General features: G+C 40.8%; 1 protein-coding gene across 1 annotated transcript; it reads right to left on the reverse strand.

Annotated features, from left to right (window-relative positions):
• Window positions 1-1,664: 1,664 nt before the first annotated feature.
• zhx3 (zinc fingers and homeoboxes 3) lies at window positions 1,665-25,626 on the reverse strand. The gene is made up of 3 exons (XM_017698227.2): window positions 25,410-25,626; window positions 4,847-8,471; window positions 1,665-2,349 (listed from the first exon to the last, which is right to left on the reverse strand). The coding sequence occupies exons 2-3, from the start codon at window positions 8,319-8,321 to the stop codon at window positions 2,339-2,341; spliced, it is 3,486 nt and encodes a 1,161-aa protein (XP_017553716.2). The 5' UTR covers window positions 8,322-8,471; window positions 25,410-25,626; the 3' UTR covers window positions 1,665-2,338.
• Between the last annotated feature and the right edge of the window lie 123 nt (window positions 25,627-25,749).

The raw sequence follows: 25,749 nt of genomic DNA on the forward strand, positions 1-25,749 counted from the left end.
GATTCCTCTTTGTGTTCTTTTCAGTGCTTCTGATTGTACAGAATTTTGCTAGTTCTCTGAAGGCAACTTCTGACCCCTGCTCATGAGGGCTCCATTGGGAGCAAACTTCTAGGATGGGGCGGGACCATGAAGGTGTCCCAGATGTCTACAGGCTTGAGCAGCTGTGGTTATTTTTAATGCATAGAGGATGATACAGGGGGAAAAACAAATACAGTGATAATGTAACATTTTCAACTGGGAGAGGTCATCACTCCATCTCATTCACAGGAATTCAAATGCTCCTCACTGCTTTTGAATTGATGTTCCTTTATGTGAAGCAAATTAGAGTTCCAGAAATGTCCAGTGAGGTTGAGAGAGAACAGCAATGCCAGCCCTCACCAGTATTTAACCTAATAATCTTACATCCGCAACTTGTTTTCAGTGTTAGCCATCGTTGTTCCCCACCGTTATGGATGAAGCGCGCTCTCTCTGTAAATCTAGTCCTTCCCCCCCTCTGCATCTGCTTCAACGTGCCTCAGTGTGTGTGTGTGCGAGAGCGTGTGTGTGTGTGTGTGTGTGTGTGTGTGTGTGTGTGTGTGTGTACATATATACATATTTATACATCTATGAGAGATTCCCTGTTGGACATGTATGCCTTTTTTTCATGCTTTGTTTCATCACTGTTTTGTTACCAATGCTCTTATTTACAAACAAAGCCTTTTTCTGTAATGTGCCTATGCTACATTGGGGGGAAAGTATACATTTTAATTTTGCCTTTCATATGAAACATATTCAAGCCTGAGAATTAAATAAAGTAATTATTCAACTATGAAGAGTTGCCTGTACTTGTGAAAGTGAGCAGTTTTTTTCCCCTTTAATTTAATGTGTTTTCTTTTAATAATAGATGGGGTGGGAGGTGATACATAACTGGGTAATAGTGTTTTTCCATACATCCTAGTGATGTAATCAAAACTCTGATGTTTTAAAGGCAAATCAAGTCATTATGTTTTCAATGATATAACAGGATGAATCATGGCTAAAGGAATCGTTTGGTGGAAAGTTACTCCGGAGGCCACTCAATCGACACACAGGTCTTAGAGCCATGAGGCCAATGTTGCTGAATACTAGACGTCAGTAGTCACCCAAATGTTTTCTATAAATGCAGCCCAACACTAATAAAAATGACTGACTTACATAAATAGGAACACCATCATTTTGTAGATTTTTTTTCTTTTTGGGTAGCGATGATATGAATGCTAGATTGGAGGAAAAGGTAACCATGCTTATGCGTGTAACTACATGATGGGCAGTTGAATTTCAGCCCCACACCTGCTGTCTAAAGTGGCTGAATGCAGCGTTCAGCTACACAGTGAAATTGTGCTCATGTTTACAGCCGACTGTAAGGCAGGCCGTGTCCTAAAGATCGCATCGACAAATCTTAATGACCGTAATGAAGAACCGGTGGTTTGAACAGATGGAGAGAAGCTTTGTAGATGTATTGAAAACATTTGAGTGGCTGACTTTCTAGTTTGGTTTTTTTCCTTTGCTCCAGTCCCCCCCCCAATAATGATGCCAAACTTGGACACCAAATATTTCTTGGCAGACTGACTACATTTGGTTTAATTGTGTAAATTTGATCACTTGCATTAATATGATAATGTAAAAATAGCAATGCTGCACAAGAGGCTTGTTAAATTTCATTTATTCTGCAAATATCTGTAAAAATTATACAACAATCCTAGGAGTACTCATACAAGTGAAACAGGTCGACACTTTAAACAATCATGATTTATTATTATTTCCCACCTTGAGGAAAAATGTACACAAAGACAACGTGCTCCAGTATTGATGCTTCAGCTACGGAATACACGTCTCCTAGGCGCACAGTCAGCCATCAATGTTCTGACAAAAAAGAAGAAAAACAAAGCTCAGAGAGCTGTGCAGTATTAATCCTGTACCGCAAATCTACAAAATGTCTCCTGATTACAGTCTTTCCGTCCACTCTCGCAGTTCCTGTCCAGCAGATCTAGTCAGTGAATGTCCATCTAGTCCAACGGCCTCTTTCCACTCTAATGTATTCCAGGTATCCCTCTCCCTGGAGCTGAAATGCAGCCCTAAAAATCCTGGGCATGTATAAAATAGGCTAAAAGAATCCAGCCTGTGGCTCTCAGTGTGGAGTGGCTGGTTGCTCTCCGGGCGAAGAGTTTAAAAACGGGATCACTTCGGCTTGGATCCCTCCAGTGATTTGGTTACAATCACGTCTGCCATTTACACAAAGCTCAGTAAAAGGCCACCTTGTGCTGCACATCCCACGGGGCAACACTCATCCACACATTCACTCGTGGTCCCTCTCTGCTCTTCACTCAGACTCTGAAAAGAACACAGGCAGATTAGCACAGGCACAGTTTACAAATGGGGACCATTTTTGCCTTTTTCCCATCCCTGCTGCTTTTGTTTTTGCATTGTTCTCCAGTTTTCTCCCCAATTTTGTTGTGTACAATTCCTAGCTTGTTCACCCTCTATCTCACCATTCTACCAAGCTGGGAGAGCAAGGTTAACCTGTGCTTCTAATTTTGTGGTAAAGACTGAGACCTGGACACATCGATTCTGAGTCAAGACCAACACTTTTTAACAGGTGAGTCCAAGACAAGACCAGATTAGAAGTTTTTTTTTTCAGAATATAAAAAGAAAAAAGGAGAGAAATTCATTTACGGTTCATTGTACATTCATTATCTTGCATTATACATGATATTAATAAATATAACGTTCTATAACCCATTTTCTCAAATACAGCCTAAACATATTAAATATTCTATTTTAGAGTCTTAGTCCAAGTTTGCATTGTGACTTTTCCAGCATGTGGCGTTTCTCAGGCTCTCAGGGCCCGACAGATGATCCCTATTTCTCGCTCAGGTTCAACTGGAGTACAAAATGTGGACCATCTAGCGGATTCCCGAGAAGCATTTTGATGACCAAAGCTTTAAGAAGGAAATCCCACAGGTTTTTCAAAATTCCTGCATGATTTCATTATTAAGACAAACAAAATGTGCAAAATGCTGTTCTGCACAAACTTAACGAGTCACAATTGTTCACAGTGGTGGTGATAGGAACCAGACGTCCACCACTAAAAGCTCCCTCACAGAAAGTTTTAACATGAAATGGCTATGAACATGCTGCCTAAAGTCTAAGAGAGTATTTCAAAATTCATGCTGGGCATTAAGAGACAAAATAATCCTTAGTGATTTTTTTTTCTAATTTACCACTAATTAAACATTAATATTATATAGAAACATTCAGAGGACACATGGAGGTTCACTAGTGGTTTTGGATAGTAAATAAAATGGCTATTTTTGTGTTGTAGTCATGGTGACCACCACTGTAAAGAAATCTCCAAAATAAACCTTTTCATACTAAACCACTCTGAATGACTTTACGTCTCAAACTCTGAATTATGCAGAAATTTTGAAAAACTGGTGGAATTCCCCTTTAAGCAAGCAAAAGTGTAGTGGTTTTTAAACCTCTCCAGATAATCCACGTTTTCTGCTCCAGCCTAACTCACAACACAGAGATCCACTGTGGAGCACTGCCTTGCCTCTAAAGAACCCTACTTGGTTCTATTTTGCATCTTTATTAACTTTTCTTTAAGACTAGGTAAAGTTCTGGGAAGACATGCACCATTACTTGCTGAATGGTACCACAGTGTTTAGGAAGAGGCAAAGATTAATATTCAATTTTTCAATAAATCATAATTTATAATTCGATTAACCTGAAAAATCCACGGTGAAACCAAAAATTCACCCTTCCATATATGATTTTATGATGTGACCTTTTATGATGTGCTGACTCCTTTTTGGAGTTTATTTTCCATGAAATTACATCATTTGCCTGCTGCTTAGCATCACAGTACTGATACACCTCATAACAATACAGTAATTACTTATGTGCATAACAAAACTGTCAGCTGCCCACAACAGTCAAGTTGTGTAATACTGAAACAAATCACAACATTCTGAAATGGTGATTAAATGAATAAACCCTGAAATGATGCCACTCGGCTAACATTTCAGCAGACTTTAGCAGACATTTGACACGCAGGACCAGGTGAATCACACCTGAGCACTGGAGCAGATTTAACCACCAATTTGTTCAGCCTCTGCTGACAAATCTGATTTTATTTGCTGTTATTTCAATGCCTTTAATTAAATAAACACAGAATGGAATTTTATATATAGTACCACGAATGCTCAAAGAACCCTGTGCATGATTAAAAAGGTTCTTTGCTCAATGAAAGATCTTTAGACCTACTAAAATATGTGTGAATGTGCTACAGATGGTTCTACATAAAACCTTTTTGAAAAAGGTTTTCTATTGTTACAAGCTTGATATCGTAACCAAAAAAGGTTCTGTACATGACGTTCTCCATGAAGAACCCTTTCAGGATGCAAAGAACTCTTTAATGATGAAAAGGGTTCTTTAAGTGTTCATGGTTCTATATAGAACTATTGTCTTTACTAAGAAACCCTTAAAGCACAAGCTGGAAATTTCAAATAGTCAAAATATGAAAGAATATGAAAAAAACAAAAATGAAAACAGAAGGCTTTGTTTCTACAAGATAATATGGAAATGTGCTCTATTCTGATTGGCTGCCATTTACTGTGCCTCATTCAAAAAGCTCCCTGCAGCTGAGGAGTGAATGGGCGGGGCTAAACTGTTGTAGGGCGAGTAGGCGGATATATGTAAATATACATCACAAAAACAACAAAATGGACTGTCCATGTATGATCTGGACTTACTATCAAAACAACTGATTTCTTCTATTTTTTTTTTTAATATTTTCAAATAAACACAAAGCCCAAAAAAGTCTCACCTTGCTTTGCACCAGTATCTGTTTCTCCAGTCGTCGTCTTCTTTGTGGTCTGATCTTTCAAGGTGAGGTTGGTCACAGATTGCTCCATCTGCTCATCCTTCACATCCCCCTCATCCTGCTGCACTGACTTTAAGTTTGTCTTGCCTTTGGCTGCAGAGGGTGAAGGTTTCATCTCCATGGCTTCTGCATCCTCTGACTTTGCCTCCTCTGATGGCAAGGCTGCTTTCGTTTGTCTTGTGAACCATCTTCTGACCAGCTCCTCAGACAGGCCGCTTGACTTGGCTAGCTCCTCCAGCTGACTCTCGACCAGCTTGCCATTGGTGTTCAAGTGCTCCTGAAGCAGAGTGATGTTACCTTTCTGGAAGTCCTCTTCGTCTACCATGGACTGATAGCTCTCCAGCCACTTCAGCTGACCGTTCTTCAGGACATAGCGACAGTCCCCAAACCAACGCACCACCTCTGGGCGAGGCAGGCCAGTTTTAGCAATCAGTTCGTTGTACAAGGGGCTGCTGGGCCAGTGGGTGCGGGCAAAGGCTTGCTTTAGTAGATGAAGCTGTTCAGGTGTCTTCTTACCTCGATATGCAGTTTGGGGTGGTTGAGATGAAGGGGTGGATGTCTGAGATGCAACAGGGGGCACTTTCGTAGTCTCTGGCTGTGGACTTCCCTCCATTTCCCCTTTTCCATTGGATTCGGTGACTTTCAGCATTTTGAGATTGATCTTTATTGGGTTAACCTTCGGCGCAGTGCCAGATGCGTCCTCCTTCTGCTTCTCATCTTTGACCTGCTGACCTGTTTCTGATGAAGATTCCTCAATGTCTTCTTTAATGTCTGCCACCTCTTTCTCAAGATCTTTTTTTCCCTTTTCACTCACTTCTCCTCCTTCCTCTTTTTCTTTCTCGACGTCTTCATCGTCTTCATCCTCCCTCTCTGCTCGTTCTAACTCCTCCTTCTTCTTCTCTGCCGCCACTCTCCTTCGCCGGTCAGCAAACCAGCCGTGGATTTCACGCCGAGTCATCTTAGTCTCTGCTCGTAACCTGTCCACTTCTTCCCCGGATGGATCAGGGTCCTGGGCAAAGCTGGCCTCAAGAGCGCGAACCTGGTGGGGTTCCCTTTCCTTGTATCGTATTGCTGTGAAGTCTGGAGATGGTGGTCGCGGCGGACGTCTTGTAGGCGTGGGGGGCGTCGTCTGTTGCTGTCGTGAGGGGCTCAGAGGCATCTTTTGTGGGGTTTTGGGCCTTTCTGTTGACGCAGCATTGTCTGAAACGTCTCCAACAGCAGTGGAGGCAGAGGCAGTGGAGCTGGCGCTGCTGGCCGCTGAAGTTTGACCACCAGTGCTTGACCTTGAGCCTTTCAGATTGCGGAAGTGGTAACGACGGTCGCTGAACCACTTTCGTACCTCACGGACCGTCAGGCCAGTCAGATTTGTAAGCCTGTCTACCTCTTCCTGACTGGGGAATTGGCTGATGAGGAAGCTCTCCTTTAAGGCTAACAGCTGCTCCTGGGATTTTTTGGCTTTATAAAAGCTGGGGTCCAGGAAGCTAGAGGTGGGAAGAGTGCGCGAGTTAGCAGAAACTGGTGAAGGAGACTCAGATTTGCTAGGGGTACTGTCTGCTGTAGCTGTCATAGCTGGGCTGGAACTGGCTGTAACACTGGGACTACTGCTGTTGCTGCTGCTGCTGCTGCAGCTGCTCTTATTTTCACGTTCGTTGTTCTTAGTGTTTCCTTTAACATCAGTGCTGCCTTTACTGTCCACACTACTTTTTGCAGTGTTGGCTTTGACATTAGTGCTGTTTTTGTTGTCAGTAACCATTTTGGCATTACTGCTGCTTGATGCACTGCTTTTACCATTAGTGCTTGGTATACTGGCCTTACTATTGCTGTTGCTGTTTATTTTGCCACTGCTGCTGCTACCAATGCTAATAACACTAGCATGGCTGCTGTTTGTGCTGAGACTACTAATAATACTGCTTGTGATGCTGCTGCTGCTGCTGCTGCTGCTACTGCTGCTTCCTCCACTGCTGCTATTGCTGATGGTATAATTTCCACTATTGCTGCTTCCAACAGAGCCCACCACCATGCTGAGTCCCTTGTCAGCTACCAGGGCAGCAGCAGGCTTTGCCTGCATCATGGGCTTAGCTGCAGCCTGTGGCTTGGGTGTTACAGCCAGGGCAACAGGAGCACTGCTGACCTGAATCCCATTAGCCATCATGGGCTGGGTGACAATAACCCCTCCTTGGCCAACCAGGCTTCCCTGTAAAATGTGAGGGATACCAGTTGTACCTAGGGAGGCCGGCAGGACTGCGATTGTTTGCTGAGGGGTACTATGGTGTGTCTGACACTGCTGCTGACCAGCAGGGGGTGCCGTCTGTATGATGGTGTTAAACATCTTCCGGCGGGCATCCTCTATCTCCTCTGGTGACCAGCTAATTCCTTGCTTAAGCCTCTGTGCTGTAAACCAGATTTTGATTTGCTCTTCTGGGTACTTGGTAACTACAGTCAGATAGCAGAGCTCTGCTTTGGTTGGGTAGGGGAACTTACTAAAGGAAGTTTTCAGAAAGCTACTGTTGTCCATGGATGCATTGTAGGTGGGAATGCTGCTCAGAGGAATCATCACTTTCGGTAAATTCTTGGAGCTTGATGCTGAAGAAGAAGAAGAAGAGGAGGAAGTGGAGGAGGACAATGTTGACTGTTGGCTGAGACTCCTGTTCTGAACCACAGATACAACTTGGGTATTGGCTGTTTTTAGCAAAGGTAAAGCTCCAGAGCCATTGACAATCTGTATCGCAGATGGCAAAGTGACTTTGCTCGCTGCTCCGTTGTGCACGATGGTAGGAACATGAGTGACCGTAACCGCTGGCGACTCTTTCGTCTCTACCTGCTTGACAGTGGTGGCTGCAGGCTCATCTGCGCCAGGGTGAGAAACCACAATCCTCTTGGACTCCGATTTGCCCTTGAGCATCTTCATGATGGGCGTCTTAGTGATGGAGATTTCTGACTCCTTTGAGCTAGTGCTTTCACCAAGACCTACAATCAAGTTCTGCTCCACTGTGACCTTCCTGTCCTTCTTTTTCAGCTGAAGTGTGGTGGTCATTGTACTAGGGTGCACACGAGCATTGTGCAAAGCAAGCCCTTCAAATTTTGCAGCACTCACCCCACAGTCCACACAGAGGAAGGTAGGGTCAGTGCGAAATTCTGGGTGCCCACTGTAAACGTGATCAAGGAACAAGTTCAGGTCCTGGGTCTCAAAATTGCAGGGCCTGCAGGTGTAAGTGCCACCATCTTTATGTGCATCTCCTGCTTCGTGCCCAGGAGATTCATCCAAAGTTTGGAAGCCTTTTGCGTTTGGTTCCTCCTTATGGAAGAAACTGCTTTCCTTGCATAAGGGAGAATGCCGGCCCTGCTCAAGTTCATCCTGTAGAAGCAAGGTCTTTACAGGGATCATGCAGGGAATTGTGGACTTCCTCTTGCTAGCCATGCTTCTTAATAAAAGGTATCTCTGCTGAAATGCCTCAATCTAACTAAGACTCCACCTCTACAGGCTGTCCATAGATGGGAGGTTGGTGTGGAACATGACAGTCAGTCCACAATGACTGTTACTCCTTTTTTAAGGCATCACAAAAACAGCCTGCAAAGGACAAAAAAAAAAAGTTTATTAGCAGCAAGATGACAAAAGTATCCTGCTCAGTTGAAATGTATTAAGACGCATTTAAATCATACTGATGAGTTGAAGAGACAACTTGAATAAAAGACCAATCTACTGAGTACATGCACCGTCTACAGATCCCAGAGTTGTGCCATTCAAAGGATGCTGACAGCAACTTAACCATTTACGGCCTCTCATTTTGTTTTTAGAGTGTGCTTACACATCCCCCACTTCATTGTCATTATTTTCCTACACAAAACAAGACCCTAAAAGGGACAGCTGCTTGGCAATTATTCAAACCGAATATATGAAGGGCTTCTACTTAAAACAGAGGCAGGCGAAAATGACAGCTAATTAATGCTTGAAAAGGGATGAAAGCAAACCCTGCAAAGAAACCAAATCCTTCATTTTTTTCCTTTTCCTGCCACTAGAAAATAAAATGGCCTTTAAACAATGTGTGCGCCTGCTTAATCAATTCCACCATCTTTAACATCTTGACTTGCAGTTCTTAACAGTTCTGAATGTAAACAACAAAAACAGTTGTATTGAACACAGACACGCTCTCAACACCAGCATTTATTAAAGGAGAGAAAAGTTGACCTTAATTTGAATCTAAATAGTCACAACAGAAAAAAGGCCATTACTGCATTTCTCCCAGTCTTCCTCACCACTACCAAGGCCTGCCAAGTATACAGGCTTTATCACTCTTAAGGTCTTAGCCTAATCTTGATTCACTCAAGGCTGCTTTTGGAGGCAGCAATTCAGAATAATTCTAACATGTAGCAAAAAAAGTGTTCTATATACTACTGAAAAACGTTTTTTACGTGTAACAATACTGGAACCCTTTTTTAGTGCTATGTAGACCCCTTTTTAATATAGTTCTTTAAAGAACGACATTTCTGCTGCAGATAATCATGTTCCCGGCAAGGCACAGCACTATCCATCCATACCACTGTAATTTATACATTGCACTGTTTCTTGATTAATATATATGGTTGTATATATACTCTTTTGTATTTTTAATGTTATATCTGGCATTCTTAGCGAGGAGCAAAGTAAGCTTTTCATTGTATATAAGGAAACCTGTTTCCTCTGTACATATGACAATAAACACTTTGAACTTGACTGGCTTTATTATCATAGAGAAGAACCATTCGACCATGCAAAGATTCATGCATTCAAATGATTCTTTGAGTTCTTTATATAGAACCACTTCTTTTACTAAAGAACCATGTAGGAACCATTTTTGTATAAGGTGGACAGTAAGGACAATATGAATAAACTTAGCACTATCTTGATAAACTGCATCACATTTCATCACAACATGCTTTTGACCAATAGTCAGTACTTAATTTCATTACAAATGGAGTAAAATTAGCCATTTAAATCAGTCCAGCTTTGCTAAAAATTGAACCAAAATAATTATAGTGTTTGTGTTTCTGGAACTGGTTTATTGTTTCAACTTGTCAAGCCTAATAATATCTAAATATTGTAGATCATAAAACCTCAAGACTACACACTTGCCAACTCAACACTGATGGCTAACACAAATAGATAATGTTAATCACAAATCAGAAAAGGTGATTTTTGCAATGACATACTTTTAATACTGGACTTATTGTATATTCACAAGTGATGAATAACAGTAATACAATAATAAGATATATAAAGTTGAAAAATATTACTGCCAATTACAGCATTGTGTAATCTTATGATGTTTAAAAGGGTGGAGTTATATATTCCATAAGTGTGAAGGACTGTTTTTGTCTGAACAATGTTGTATCTGTACATTCTCAAAAAGATGGTTCTTAAAGGGTTCTTTAGTAAAGAAAATGGTTCCATATAGAGCCATAAACCATCAAAGAACCGTTTGCCTGATTAAAGGTTGTTTCCATCACAAAATGGTTCAGACTGAAAATGTGCATGAATGTTCTATACACTGTCCTATATAGAACCTTTTTGAAAAGGGTTCTACTGTTGCAAGCTTGAGACCGCAGGTATAGAAAAATCCTTTGGGGTGTTATATAGAATCATCTACAGCACATTCTCCATCAGTCTGAAGAACCATTTCACCATGTAAAGAACCCTTTAATCATGCAAAGGGTTCTTTAAATGTGTTCAGGGTTCTACATGGAACCATTTTCTTTACTAAAGCACCCTGGAAGAACCATCTGTTTTTAATAGTGCGCAGATACAACATTGTTCACAGAAATGTGTGGTCCATTACCTTGAATGGTACCAATAACTACTGAGATTTCCTGGCTGCACCAAATATCACTCTTTTATTCTTCTGGCTATAAGGATGCATATCAATCACTTCCACCCGCTTTAACATCTTGACCAGCCTCATTCCAGATGCAGACCAGACATCCTTACCAATCAGAGCTGTTCTTTGCATGTTTGGATCGATCAAGGCATTCACAGACAAACATAAATTACGTTGGTCTGGCTTCAATTCTAAAAGGGGAATTCCACAAATTTTTCTAAATTTTTGCACAATTAAACCTTGAAGATGTAAGCAGTCATTCAGAGTGGGATCCGATGTGAAATGATGCACTGTGGACAAATGTATGCCCAAAAATTTATGCCCAGCAGAGATATAGCCCTTTTTTTAGGGTACAATTTCCCTCGACATCCTGTATGCACCTCTAAGCCATAAATGGATTACAAAACAATTTCTAGGCCAAAACCTGATCTCAAAGACATCGTCAAACAATGTGTCAGACATCAGACAGTGTATTCAAAACCACTTCATGTAATAACGTTCTGAGCTTTTAGAGGTGAACGGCTGGTTTCACACCAAACCACTCTGAATGACTGCATTTACATCACTAAAAACTCCTATTGACACTCGTCAGAACCGAACCCACCCTCGGGATATCATCCAGCCCTGCTACTTAGGACATGGGCCATTTTTAGGCATCAAGAACAGCATGGTGGCGTATTGCTCCTTTTGGTTTCCTGACTGTGAATTCACTTTGATCTCTTTTGGTAGTGTTACGAGCCCATGGACAAAGCAAGCCAGGATCTGTCACTACGGAAGGAACCCCAAACCCCTCTTCTCTTCCCCTCTCTCTCTCCCTCTCCCTCAAAATACTTATTAGAAAGCCTAAAATATCACAATGCAAGTTTGCCCCCGATATTTTTCAGCCCTATAAACTTTGATCTTTTTTTTGTAGAATTACGATGCCAGCGCCTGCAGAAATGGGAAGGTGAGGGAAGTCAGGATCTGGCGCTACGGAAGACGACGAAGAAGCCCAAGCCTTTCTTTCTCTCTCTCTCTCTCTCTCGATGGATATGCCCTTTAGCTCCTCTGGCTGGGCCTTTACTGCCCCACTGCCACTCCGTTCTGCATGACGGGGCATAACCCTGCCAAGACTGCAGGGTCACATGACCAACACAAAGGGGCTGCGGAGAGTGGGCAGAGCCTGTCGTCCATCACGTGGGCCAGGCCCTGAGGGAGGAGGAACGAGGGAGTAAGGAGTGGGGGTTGGGCAGTTGGGTTTGAGCTCGGGTGAGCAAGAGAGTGTGTGTAGGTGCGCGAGTGTGTGTGTGTGTGTGTGTGTGTGTGTGTGTGTGTGTGTGTGTGTGTGTGTGTGTGTGTGTGGGGTGGGGGGGGGGGGGGGGGGTGGGGGGGGTGCTGGGGGTTGTGGGTAACCGTTACAGGGAAACAAACAATGTTTCGAACACGTGTGCATATCATTTTGTGGGAACCGAGTAGTCGTTTAATGAACAACTGCTGTGCCAGAGTGTGTGCGCGTATTGGATGGATAGGCCACGTTCGCAAGACATTTTATATTTCATATCCATCAATAAACACTTTGATGCACGTTGCTGGTTTGTTGTTGTTGTGGGTGTGTTTGTGAGCGGAGATGATGACAGTGGGAAAACATCTCCAAGCAAAAGTGAAAAGCTGGTGTACCCTGACGTACCTGCGTATCACCCCATAGGATACAGTGTGGGGTGGGGCATCAATAATTTGTCACACACTGCCATGCATTGGCATCTGCTGTCCGTCATTCACTTCACTGTCATTGCAATCAATGGCATGAGGACAGAAAATACTTTTTTGTACTAAATTGGTTTAAAGTCAAAATTGAATCTTGGACTTTCGCTTTGAATGACCCAATATCAGAATTATATAGTGTAAAAATGGAATAATCAATCAATCAATCAAATCAATCATAACACTGCCGATACTTTACCACGTTTGAGCAAAAGTCAAAAACGCTAGCTAGTACATGACTATGAACAAAACCTTGTATCTCCAAAATGACAAATTTACAGGAGAAGGAAAAGACATTTTACTTTCAACGCAAGTCAATAGAACCAGACAATCCTAGTCGTTTTGGACCATTTCTGTTGGTCAGTTCTTCATGAAATTACATTAAATGAAAGGGCATTTTTAAATGTTTTGTTTGGACAGTAGCGATATATAAATAATGTATGTTGCAGCTACCGTCAAAATTTTATATGAAAATCTTAGTCTAATATTATGTAGAATAGTCTTGTTAATTAACTAACATTGAGTGTACGAACATCAATAATTATCAATTATAAATGTCATTACTTTACAGAATTAGTAACTTCTAGCTGCTCTTTACATTGTGCTCAAACTTCATGATGAATGCAGCAACAGAAATACTCATTTACATGGGAAAAATCTGGTTCCATTAACTTCCATTCAAAGTTAAGAGCGTTTTACCTTCTCCCGTAAAGTTACCGTTTCGGAGAAATAATACAAATATATATTTTTTGGTGTGCAAGTTTGGCCTGGGTAAGAGAGGCTGTACGTGTGTGGTAGGCTTTGTTATTAAGTGTCGCAGGGCAGAGGAAGCAGTGAGGTGTTTCTGTGAGGAATTTTCTGCCCTGATACACCACCACCACCCCCCAACACCACCACACCCACCCTTTTCACCCTCCCACCCCCATCAACAATCACACGCTCGTTCTCTCTCTCGCACTCACCCCCCCCCCCCCCCCTTCTCCTCCTCCTCCTCCTCCTCCTCCTCTTCTCTGGCGCACTCTGAAGCCTCTGGAATGTTCCACCATGGACTGTTCAGCCAGCAAACCAGTGCCATGCTGCAGTGTGAGCATGTTTAAAAAGGTTCTCCAACCAAATCCCAAACGCACTAACAGGTACGCAGCCCTCATGGAAAGTTGGGACCCGACTCACGTAACCTACAGGGTCTGCCTGCGTATCTCATTTTGAAATTCCTGTGGAGTTACCGTCGCTCCGCCAACACGCTTTGTTGTCCTTGATGAAACCCACACTCATCCCTGGCCAGAAAAGAAAAGCTGTTTGTGTGATCAACTCAAGTCAGTTCCAATCACAGATGAATTCCTATGACTCACAGGATTTGCACGAAAGATCCACTGAAGCCAACGCTATAAAGAAAAACTCATCACCACTGCTGATCATATTAAACAGTGTACAGTGAAAGTGAGCATGCATGTAAAAGACATCCACATGATATTAATCTGACTCTACCTCCTATGAGGCGCGAATATGAGAGCGTGCGGCCTCTTTGGCAAGGGAGCCGTTCTCCTGAGAGGCGGAGAGGCTTGCGGGTACACAGAATGTTTTTGTTCCTTTGGAGAACGCATAAATAAGCCATGTCACATGTCCTGCACGTCTGCCGATCACCATGCAGGACCGAGTCGCCAACCTCATACCCTCTGAAACTCTCCCCCAACCCCCAACCCAGCCCCCCCCCGTCTATTTTAGAAGCACGGCACAACTAGGGCCTCTGACATAGCGCTCGAGTTCACATCCGCTCATGCTACGGATGTAAAAATGTATCGGAACGTATCAATCTAGTGCTAGAATCAATTACGATTAATTAATCAATCATTCAATGGATTATCTTCTGAAACCTGAAATAATAGTAATAATAGTTTTTTGAAGTACAAAACTTTTTGAAAAGAAACGTAAAGCTAAGTTGACTAGATATATCGTCTATATTTGGACACTGTAAACAGTTTTATTACGAAATTTAGATTTTTTTTTTTTAAACACTAATCGTTCCAAAATAAACTAAACTGTGGTCAACTTTCTTGATGCACCATATCACATGTCCAAGAATCATAAATGGAATCTTTTTGAGATCAGAAATTTAAACATATTTAGGCCCTGATGGATGGACTGGAGGTAGGGCTGAAGTTGATTAGTCGATTTTTGATTTACTAAATGGTCTCAATAAAATAAAAGCTGCTAATGGTTTAATACTGTGAAATTGATGATTTTCAAAAGATTTATTATTTATCAGCTCTAGAGAAAATCACTACGTCATGGTGGTGTTGTGACAAAGACAGTAAAACAGCAGAAAGCATAATAGTTTAATCAGGTGATTCATCAAATTATACATGATAGATTAATCATGTCTAGAAAAAATTGCTAGTTCATGGTGGCACTGTGGCGGCGCAAAGTAAGACATGGTGATAGAATAGTTGATTATAATGAGTGTATAATGTTGCTATGTAAGAAAACAGCAGAAGGCACAACAGTTCAATTAGTAAATTAATCTGTGCATTCTAGAATTAATAACTCGTGATACCGCTGTGACAAAGTCAATGACAGAAAAACAGCATAAGGTATAACAGTTTGATTAGTCGATTAATAGCTGATTAATCTATTAAGAAAATAATCTTTATCTGTGGATTACAACAGGACAAAGTGAGACAAAACAGAAGGTAGAATAGTTTGATTACTCGATTAATCGAGTGATCGTCAATACACTAATTGCTTATTGATATAATCATTAGCTGATGATGGCATTATGACAAGGAGGCATAATGGGTTGATCTGTCCATTAATCCGTTTATACACAATCAATTAATCGACTATAATCACTAGTTGATGTGCCAAGCAAAAGGAGATGAGACGTCAGAAGACGCAACTCTTCAAACAGTCAAGTAATTGGGTAACAGTCGATGTTTTCACTGATTATAATCGTTATTTAATGTCGGAGCAAGGTGAGACAAAATAGTTGAAAGATTAACTGATTATATAAAGAATCTTTAGTTATCACCCTAGTCGGAAGTGGCCAGTTTGTGGGTGTCCACTCTGCACAGTGTGTAAGATATCCCCCCCTTACCCCCCCTGGTCCACCCACCTCTGCGTCTGCCTGGCTGCCTTTCCCCTCCCCCACCTTCCCTCAACAAGTTCGGCCCAGTCTGCTGGGAGACAGGTCGGCTACACCACTGGTGTGTTACTATCCCCATGGCAACCGGCCACCCTCAACCCCCCTAGACTCTCTCTCTCTCTCTTTTACACACACACCCCATTAGGTTCCTGGCTCTCGCTGGCTTGTTTTTTTCCACACGCGGCTGTGAGTTCAGGCCGCGGTCCTATTTCAGTGGCTCATGTGTGCTGTCCGTGTCTTTTCTCCGAGGTGTGGTCGTCCACAGAAAAAGTTATCGTCAAATGGCCACAACTCCACTCCTCCAAGTCCTGCCGCAGCTCACCCTGCATGGTCCCCTCTCTGTTTGAGCGGCAGACTGAACTCAGTTTGCTCACTTGAGCAAGAACGCGTTGCTTAATTTCATCTGATTTGACGAGAACATGCTGTGCAAGTTTCTGTGCGTATAGGTCAAACCAAACTGTGTATCGGCACGGTCAGAAGAAATATGAAACAGTTTTAGTTTTCAAAAACATCAGCTGCCCCTTACACTGTGTGAACATTTGATGATCAACAGAAACGATGCAAAAACTAGTCAGAATAAAACCTTTAAAAATCGTTAAAATTCTTAACTTTAATGTTGACCTTTTTCATAAAAATGGCAGTTGTGAATATTTTACAATTAATGGACCAACAGCAGCATTATTATTACATCATTAATGTACATTACAGACACTGCTGTGATGAACGGAAGTCACAATTTTGGAAATATGAGGTACTGTTATGACAAAAGAAATGGTCTCAAGTTACTTACAATATGTTACAGTATATTATGTACGTCAAAGTTAAGAACAACAGCTTTCTCCTAAAAAGTTAGGATATCAGCAAAATTTCATGGTGAACAGACCAAAAGAAAAGTCAGTTTCCATTGACTTACATTAAAAGTAAAGAAGGTTTTTACCTTCTTCCTGTAAAGTTAACATTTTGGAGATACAAGATTTTGTTTCCAACATCACTGATTCATATGGTGGCTTTGGCTACTCTGGTCTCTCTCAGGTTAAACAGGAGCGGCCTACTTTTGCTCATGCCAAGAAGCCTCGTCCCACTTTGACGGCTTCATTTGCTTTTCAATGCAGTGGTGTAAAACACTCTGGAAGGACCATCAGCGTGTTCACACCAGCCAGTTCAAAGGTCCTGATCAATGCTGGACTGTGATTTGGCTTTTTGACAGCAAAGGCTGTGAATCTGCAGTGTCCAGCACCTAAGGTGTTAATGCTCAGCTTAAAAAAAAAAAAAAAGGAGAGGGAGAGGAGGGGAAAAAAATGGCGGCACACCACGCGCTCTCCGGTCCAACCTAAAATGGCTGACATCACCGTCTCCTACCCAGCCAGAGCCAGTGCAGTGCCAGCTCTAGCTGACCAAAACCACGAGCTCAGAACTTAACGGCCCACTGCCCTCCGCCCCGTTTTAGACCCGCACTGAGCTCAGAGTGCACTCAGGAAAGCCTTCCAGCTCCTGTTTGGGGATTTCTTGTACAACTAGACTGTAAAAAAGAAAACACACTGACCCCCCAAACAGCGGTCATATTCTCTCTACTTCTGACAGAGCATCACAATGACGAGCTTCAGGTTAATTTTAGTGTTTTCATATTTTGCTTACTGTTGCACAACAAACCTTCCCAAAATACGCCCAGTCAGAGTCACAAAAACAGTTTAAGCCTAACAATATGCAGAGTAACAGACCAGGCAGCACTATGGTGTGCATCAAATCATGGCCCAAAAAAAAGAGAGGACTTCTTGTTGACTTGCTATTAGACTGTAAATAGAAAAATAAAACAGATACTGACTCCACAAACCCCTTCAAACCGTTTAATGGGTTTATTATGCTTAGCGCTGTGCAAAACTCACAATAAAATCAAATCTAACAACAGGCTCAGAAACAGGGCAAACCTTGGTGCAGCCCAAAATGGCTTGCTGAAAGAGGTGGCTTTCTTGTAGGCTTGCAACTAGACTCTAAATCTAAAAATAAAAGACAGTGACCACAATAAACCCCTAAAACCATGATAACATCCTCTCTGCTTATGATGTCATGACAAACAGCTTCAAGTGCAGTCAAGTGCTTTTATATTATGTGTAGTGCTGTGCAAAACTCTGGCCCAAAGATCAGAGCAGGGCATCACAGGGCAGATATAACTTAGGGGCACATCAAATAACAGCCTAAAAATGGGGCATTAAGGGCATCTTGCCAGGTCCTGTCGGGAAATTTCTCCTAAAATTGCATTCAGACTTAAAAAAAAAACAAAAAAAAAAACTACACAGTAGTACACCATAGTTTCAGTGTTTATGATATGCTTAGCTTCTTAAGGGCCCAAAAAGCATTTGGTCAGACTTACAATAAAACAAACAATGTCTCTTAAGTTCAGTTTAGTGTTTAATCATAATGTAAAGAAGTGTTGCACAACAAATTTAAAATGTAGCAACAGGCACAGTTCTGAGGCTGGTATGACTTTGGTGTGCATCAACTAAAAGGCCAAAAAACCTGTGTTCAAAGAGGGGATTTCTTATAGACTTGCTAGACTGTAAAAAGAACAAACAAACTCCTCAAACAGGTGTCACATCCTCTTTCTTTGGATAAGACAGCATAACAACAAGCTTCAAGTTCAGTTTAGTGTTTTTAAATGATATTTTGCACACCGCTGGCCCAAAACACAACTGGTCAGACTGCCAAGCCAATAAAACCAGTTAAATATAACGAAAAGCACAATAGGGGCTGACATGATGGCTCTCATATCCCATCTTCTGATCATAATGACATCCAAGTTTGTTTGTTTGTTTATTTATTTATATAAATCATGAACAACATTGTGCGATAAAATGGCCCAAAATAAGCCTGGCCCGACTCAATAAAGACTCGAAACAATTTAAATCTAATAAAAAGCATGGTAACCAAGCAGACACATGTTTGGAGTCTAAGCACAAAAACAGCTGCGTCAAACAGCAAAGGGAGTGTTTTCAGGCCCTGTTTTGGGGATTTCTCTTCAATTTGAGGAAAAAGAAAAGATTAAGGATGGAGAATATGGCAATGTTTTATTCTTATCATGATAAACGACACCACAATAATGCTTTTCTAAGCATATTTTAGATATTGTTAATATTATCATGAAGAAATTCACGCATTAATAAATTACACTCCCTTCAAACATTTGTCCCATCCACAATGTGTCTCAGTGTTCAACTTTGAGAAGCGACTTCAGCCTCGTTAATTCACCAACTTATTGTTTGAATTTACCTGTTCCACCTTAAATGCTGCCCCATTTAAGGTGGAACGGACAATTCAAACAAGGAGGTGGTGAATGAAAAACTGACTTCAGCTTCTTGACTTTTTAGTGTTTGACAGCTTCTCACTGCACATTCAACACATCAGCTGGACTGATTATGAATGCAAATAAATCTATTTGTGTCCAGATGATCAATTTCCTTCTTTAATCTTTCTCTTTGCCTATTCATACGCTACTAGCTAGGTGAGACTGATGTCTGTGTTGCTATGGTGACCAACAGTTTGTGCACCAACCTTCATTTAATTGCTAAAACTAATATATAAATATTATAATAAATAAAAAAAAAAAAAAAAAAAAATATATATATATATATATATATATATATATATACATATATATATATATATATATATATATATATATATATAGGTGCAAGTTGTAGTTCTACTACAGACTGTAGTCCATCTGTTTCTCTGCATACTTTGTTAGCCTCCTTTTACCATGTTCTTCAGTGGTCAGGACCCCCATGGACCTTCACAAAGCAGGTACTATTTGGGTTGTGGATCATTCTCAGAACTGCAGTGACACTGATGTGGTGGTGTATTATTGTGTGTTGTGTTGAGTGGATCAGACACAGCAGTGCTGCTGGAGTTTCAAAACAGTGTGTCCACTCACTGTCCACTCTATTAGACACTCCTACCTTGTCAGTCCACCTTGTAGATGTAAAGTCAGAGACAATAGCTCATCTGTTTTGTGCATCATCCTCTAGTCCTTCATCAGTGGACGCTGCCCACTGGAGCTGTTGGCTGGATGTTTTTGGTTGGTGAACTATTCTCAGTCCTGCAGTGACACTGAGGTGTTTAAAACCTCCAGCAGCACTGCTGTGTCTGATCCACTTGTACCAGCACATCACACACAAGGTCACAATCATTACCTCAATCAACTGGACTGAGGCAAATAAATGTAAATAAAAGAAAGCAGTAAATACATTCATTGAGAAACATCTAGGAACTCATGAGACCTTCTAATGCGCTGCTCTAACATTCAGAGGCAGCAGTGAGTAATGCTTTGTTTATCTGCATGCTGTGTAGCCCCATCTAATATTTTTAGCATGTATGCTAACAGAACAGAGTTTTTTGCTTATATTGCCACTCTCAAGAGAAAATGTAGCTTTGCTGGTCTCCACAGGATTCTATGTAATTGCAGACAACTGACTGAGCAAACATAGAGATAACTATTGAGTTAATTTGGCCCCTTAAGCTTGTACTTTAATGGTTGCATATGATTAACTCAAATAAATAAATAATATTTAATTTTTTTTTTAAAATGACTTAGTTAAACACAATTATTTATAGAGCAATTCATTATTGTGTACAATTTCATGATTGTGGCAGCCCTACTGCTCACTTAATCTTTCCAGATCCTGTTTGGGGATTTATTTAAAATTTGCCAGACTGTTAGAATAAAAAAAAAAAAGACTATACAAAAAACACACAACAGTACTGATCTCCTAAAGTGACAAAAAAAAATCCCAACCCCACAGTTTTGCATTCTCACATGAATTTTGCATTCCCTGGCAAGTTTTTTTCGATTTCTTGCTAAATCCACTGCATTTGCAAAACATTTCCAAGAACACAACATGCATTATTACTATTTATTTATTTTTAAAATTATGGCCCTTTGGGGCTCCGTACAATAAACCCCTTGAACAATGTTGAAAAATGTGTTGCACAACAAACTAGGCCTACAGGCTCGCTAACAGGGCTGGGATCTAAAACTAAAAACAGGCAAACCCTAAAAATGGACTACACAAAACTCGCGCCCTCTAACAAACCCCACAAACAGCGGTCCCATCCTCTCTACCTTTAATGGACATGACCATGGCGAGGTTCAAGTGTAGTTTTCATGAGCACAGTAACAGGGTTGACATGATTTTGGGGTCTAAACATAAAAACGGCCCCTCAAATACTGCTCCAACAATGGTGTGCTCAGATAATCTTGCCAATCTTGTCCTGTTTAGAGATGTCAAAAATGAAAGAGACTAACGCCAGTGAATGAAAACAGTTATCATATCCTGTCTGCTTCATCATGATGATGTGCTTCAAGCTTAGCTTTTCATATTACACTTAGTGTTGCGCAATACTCCGACTCAGTAAAATAATAAATAATAACAACAACAACAATAACAATAATAATTTCCTTTTCTATATAACATCTTTCTTAAACTAAAAGTTGACTTACAATATAAATAGATTAAATGATAAATATATGTATATAGTAAAGAGGGAGAACAGGAAGAGGAGAAATTAAAAGTGTTGACAGAAGAATGAAGAAGAATTAATGCCAATCTGGTCTTCGAGACCACCAGCAGACCAGCATTAGAGGACCTGACAGTGCAAGGAGGTATGTAGGCGTGACTTTGAGGTCTGAACGTAAAAACGGGTGCATCAAATAACAGCCCGATCAAAGAATGTTTTCAGGTGCTGTTTGAGGATTTTTCATAGATTTGCAACGAAAAAAAAAAAAAGAGAGACAACAGGTGAGCAGCGCTGACCTGGGGCTCTCCACTTCTGAAAGGTTTAGTTTAGGTCAATTTTTTAATATTATGCTTAGTGCTGAGCAACAAACTGTACCAAAATATACCAAATAAGGCATATACCACCATGGCTGGTCAACAGCTTATGTTGTGTTTTGGATGCTGGTATGCTGGTCTCTCAATAAAACAATATAAAAAATATATTTAACAATTTACAATTTAAAAATAACAGGCTAAAGCAGTCATGATCATCATATTTAAGCTGACCATTAACTGCCAAATAAAAAAATGTGTGCATCTATTAAAGTGACACAATTGGCTTAGTCATTTTGCATCCTAGCTATGTTTACTTATCGGCTTACACTGTCGAAGTGAACCCTGATACAATTATATCTGCTGTTTTGTTATATTTACATGCATCTGCCTAAACCCAACAAAGCTTGTTGCGGTTTAATAATAATAATAATAATAATAATAATAATAATAATAATAATAATGTATATTGTGCAATCTAACAACTTTAAAGGACAATACCACTGATTTTTAATATTTCCGAATAATTAAATGGTTCACATGTAAACAGAGTCATTCGGAGCGGTTTGGTGTGAAATGTTTTGTTCTAGAGAAATTCACCGAGTCAGAATTGTTCACAGTGGCAGTGATAAGAACCAGATGTCCACCTCTAAAAGCGGTCAATGTCTGAGATACTGTTTTTTGGACAGTGAATAAAGTGTCTATATTTGTGTCGTAGTCATGGTGACCCCTGGTTCCTATCACCACCACTGTACAGAAATCTGAACCAATTCACAGCAAACCAGTCTGAACCACTGTTTACATCTCAAACACAGAATTACCGAGAATGTTTAAAAACTGGCGGAACTTTAAATCACTGCATTCATCTTTAATAATTGTAATTAGGTGATTTTGTAATAACTTTGAGAGGCCTGCAGCAGGTACAGTAACAGGGTTGATATGACTTTGGTGTCTGTTTATGAAAATGACACTAATGAATTGGAGATTGTAAAATGCATCTGACCCAGAAAAACATGATTTAACTTAAAAAAAAAAACATGCAGCCAGACATAATTTTGGGGTGTAAACATGAAAACCCAAAACACTGCCGCTCAGCTTTGATTCACTAATGTGGAGCACTTTGTGAACTTGTGTTAATCACCCTTCACACTGTGTATACATCTCATGATAAATGGACCAAAAGAAATGGCCCAAAAAGTCTGGTTCCTTAGATTTACATTGAAAGTAGTTTTTTTTCTTTCTGCTGTAAAGGTATCGTTTTGGAGATACAAGGTTTTGTCAGCAGTGTTGTTATAATAACAATTAGTATTATTTGTGTTGTCATTATTGATAATGACAGTCATTGGCCACCTGCTATAGTCCTTCTGGAGTAAAACTGTCCACTCGCCACTCTGCCCTTATGACACTAGACGTTCATTTAGCTGTTAGCGCCACAACCATAACCTTCACCGCTCTATAGACAGGACATCTCATTATGGCAGTCAAGGCCGAGAGTCTGAGCATGTATGGAATGGCATTATTGACATTATTCCCCATTGTACCCCCACACTGAGCTCACACAGGCCATCACATGACCTAACCTTCTGCTCCCCCACCACCATTTGTATCTTTTAAAGCTTTTGTATATTTGAGAAGTCAGTGAAAACAACATGGACTTAATTGTTGATGCTGAATACAGATTGTTCTGCTGCCCTGAATGCTCAGATCTGATCATAACACAAAATATATACATCAGTCTATTCAATAAAATAAAAAGATCCAGCTTATTTCTTGGGTTCACGGATGGAAGAGCAGGTCTACGTCATTATAATGATGCAATGTGCTGAGGAACACCTATCAGCTGATTATTAACACATGTAAAGGTGGCAGAAGTGCTCAGCAGTAAAAGACAAAAATGACCAGAAGACAGCCAAAGTACTATAAATACACATCTAAAGGGTAGAAGGTGTATAACTGAGAGGACTTGCGTGTGCAAGCTAAATAACTATGTAGACCAAGTGTGTAGGTGAACGGAGGGTGGTCCCATGATTATAAGGAAACAGGTTAGTGTCTGTGATGCACCCGGAGTACAACTAGACTCTAGTAGAGGCACTATGATAATATTTATCATTATTGTGATAATATCAGTGACTAATAAGTACAGACCAACAGCATCTGTCTGGAATTTGCCCTGTTAACCGAATTTAGTGAAACATTCCTCATGGTAAAAAATTCCTGCATTCATAAGTTTAGATAGTGTTTTTAAAGGGCTCATATCACTGAAACCCAAATTTCCCTTGCTTTTTTTTAAATGAGCTGGACTTTCAAAAACATGCTGTCCAGTTCATACATTCAAACTAAGCCTCAAAAACAGCCCGTTTTTGAAGTCTCTGTTGTGAGGTCACAAAAACAAACACACACATATATCCGCTCATTTAGCCTACAGCTGCTTAGCCCTGCCTGTTAACACTTATAAGCAGTGTTTTAGCACAGCCAATCAGAACAAAGCTCATTTACATATATCAAGTAACAGTAAAAAAACTGGTTTTGGTACAGAAACTCACATAAACGCTACAAAAAGATAAACATATTAATAAAATACACACAAAAAGCTTCAGGCCCCTTTAAACAATATGTGCAATTACTATGCCTTGAAGATGGATATGTAAATGAGCATTGCTCTGATTGGCTGCTCTGTCCGCATTCTAAGAGCAGTCTAAAAAGGCTGCTTATAATTTCAGTGTGGGCAGGGCTAAAGCGCAGCAGGCTGAACGGATGGATATATGTAAACGTGTACATTTCTTTGTGTCATCACAAAAACTGTAAAATCAAAACATGTCTGTTTTTCAGTTGGGCAACTCACTGGTCTTCATACCACAAAAAAAAGATATATACCACATAAACACCATTTTTTTTGCATAGTGAAACCAAAATACAGTTTTTAATGATATTGGCCCTTTAACTGTAGAACTATCTGTGCTGTTTCTGGTCTGTAACAGTTTCTGAAACCTCAAATATGAGAAATATTCAGATGTGGTGAATCATGAATTGTCTTTAAATACTGATATACTATACTTTTGCCAAACTGCCCTCCCAGATTGACCCTATGGTCCACTGACTACACATTTAAGGGAGGCAAACATGTACATATTGATATGCATCACTCACTGGACTAACCGTATGACAACACTCTTAAAAAAAGAGATGGTTCTTTACTACAGGCACCAGTTCTATTTAACACCATGAGTTCTATACAGAACCAATTCATACATAAATAGTTCTTTGCAGGATTAAAAGGTTTGTCAGACTTCAGACTGATGGACAACATGTTTTATGTGGTTCTATACAGCACCAAAATAGCTGCTGCTATTGCTATAAGCTTGACATCATCACAGCAGCAGCAGAACCCTTTTTGGTGCTTTAAAGACACATTTCAAAAAGGTTCTGTGTAGACCCTTACACAACACATGCCCAATCAGCCTGAAGAACCTTTCACTATGCAAAGAAGTGTTTAAGCATGAAACAGTTCTACACAGAACTCATGGTTCTAAACAGAACCACTGCTTAGTAAAGAACCCTTGAGGAACCACCTTTAAGTTTGAATGAGATGTGATGGTGAATCACACAGTGGGGAAATGCTGAAAGCAGCCCTGCTCCTGCTCCGATTCCTGAATTGTGGCCATCTGGACTGGACTGTGCTGGGGCTACTCACCCACCCTGCCCCAAAAAAAAAACTGGAACCCTCCCACCCCCCCACGACTGTCGCCATTTTATACACACACACACACACACACACACACACACGCGAGGCTGAAGTTGGCCTCCTATTCGCCAGCTTGTTGTTCGAATTTTTCCGTTCCACCTTAAATGGTACCTCAGGCGCCAGAATGTAACTACTGCACCACTTAAGGTGGAACGGAAAAAATCGAACAACAAGCTGGCGAACAAAAAACAAGCAGTTAAAGTGAACTCACCGTTTCCTCGGGTCCAAGATGAGCGTGAGACCAGCCAGGTTCAGAGAGAGAGAATAAATGAATGAAGAGACAGATTAGTGAGAGAGGGTAATCTCTCTCTGTGATTCTATCTCTCTCTGTCCCTCTCTCCGTTTCTCTGCGCGTCTCTCTCTCTCTTCTCTCTCTCTAGTTGGAGGTTGTCTCTCTGTCTCTGTCTCTGTCTCTGTCTCTCTCTCTCTCTCGCTCCCTCTCTCCCTCTCGGCCTCCTCCTGCTTCTTCTTCTTCCTCGCTCTTGTTTATCCTGACTGCACTGAAAGGAGCGAAGAGAAACTAAACGCACCCTGCGGGTCACGTGGTGCGC

Source organism: Pygocentrus nattereri, chromosome 9, assembly GCF_015220715.1.
Source record: "Pygocentrus nattereri isolate fPygNat1 chromosome 9, fPygNat1.pri, whole genome shotgun sequence".
Taxonomy (NCBI): domain Eukaryota; kingdom Metazoa; phylum Chordata; class Actinopteri; order Characiformes; family Serrasalmidae; genus Pygocentrus; species Pygocentrus nattereri.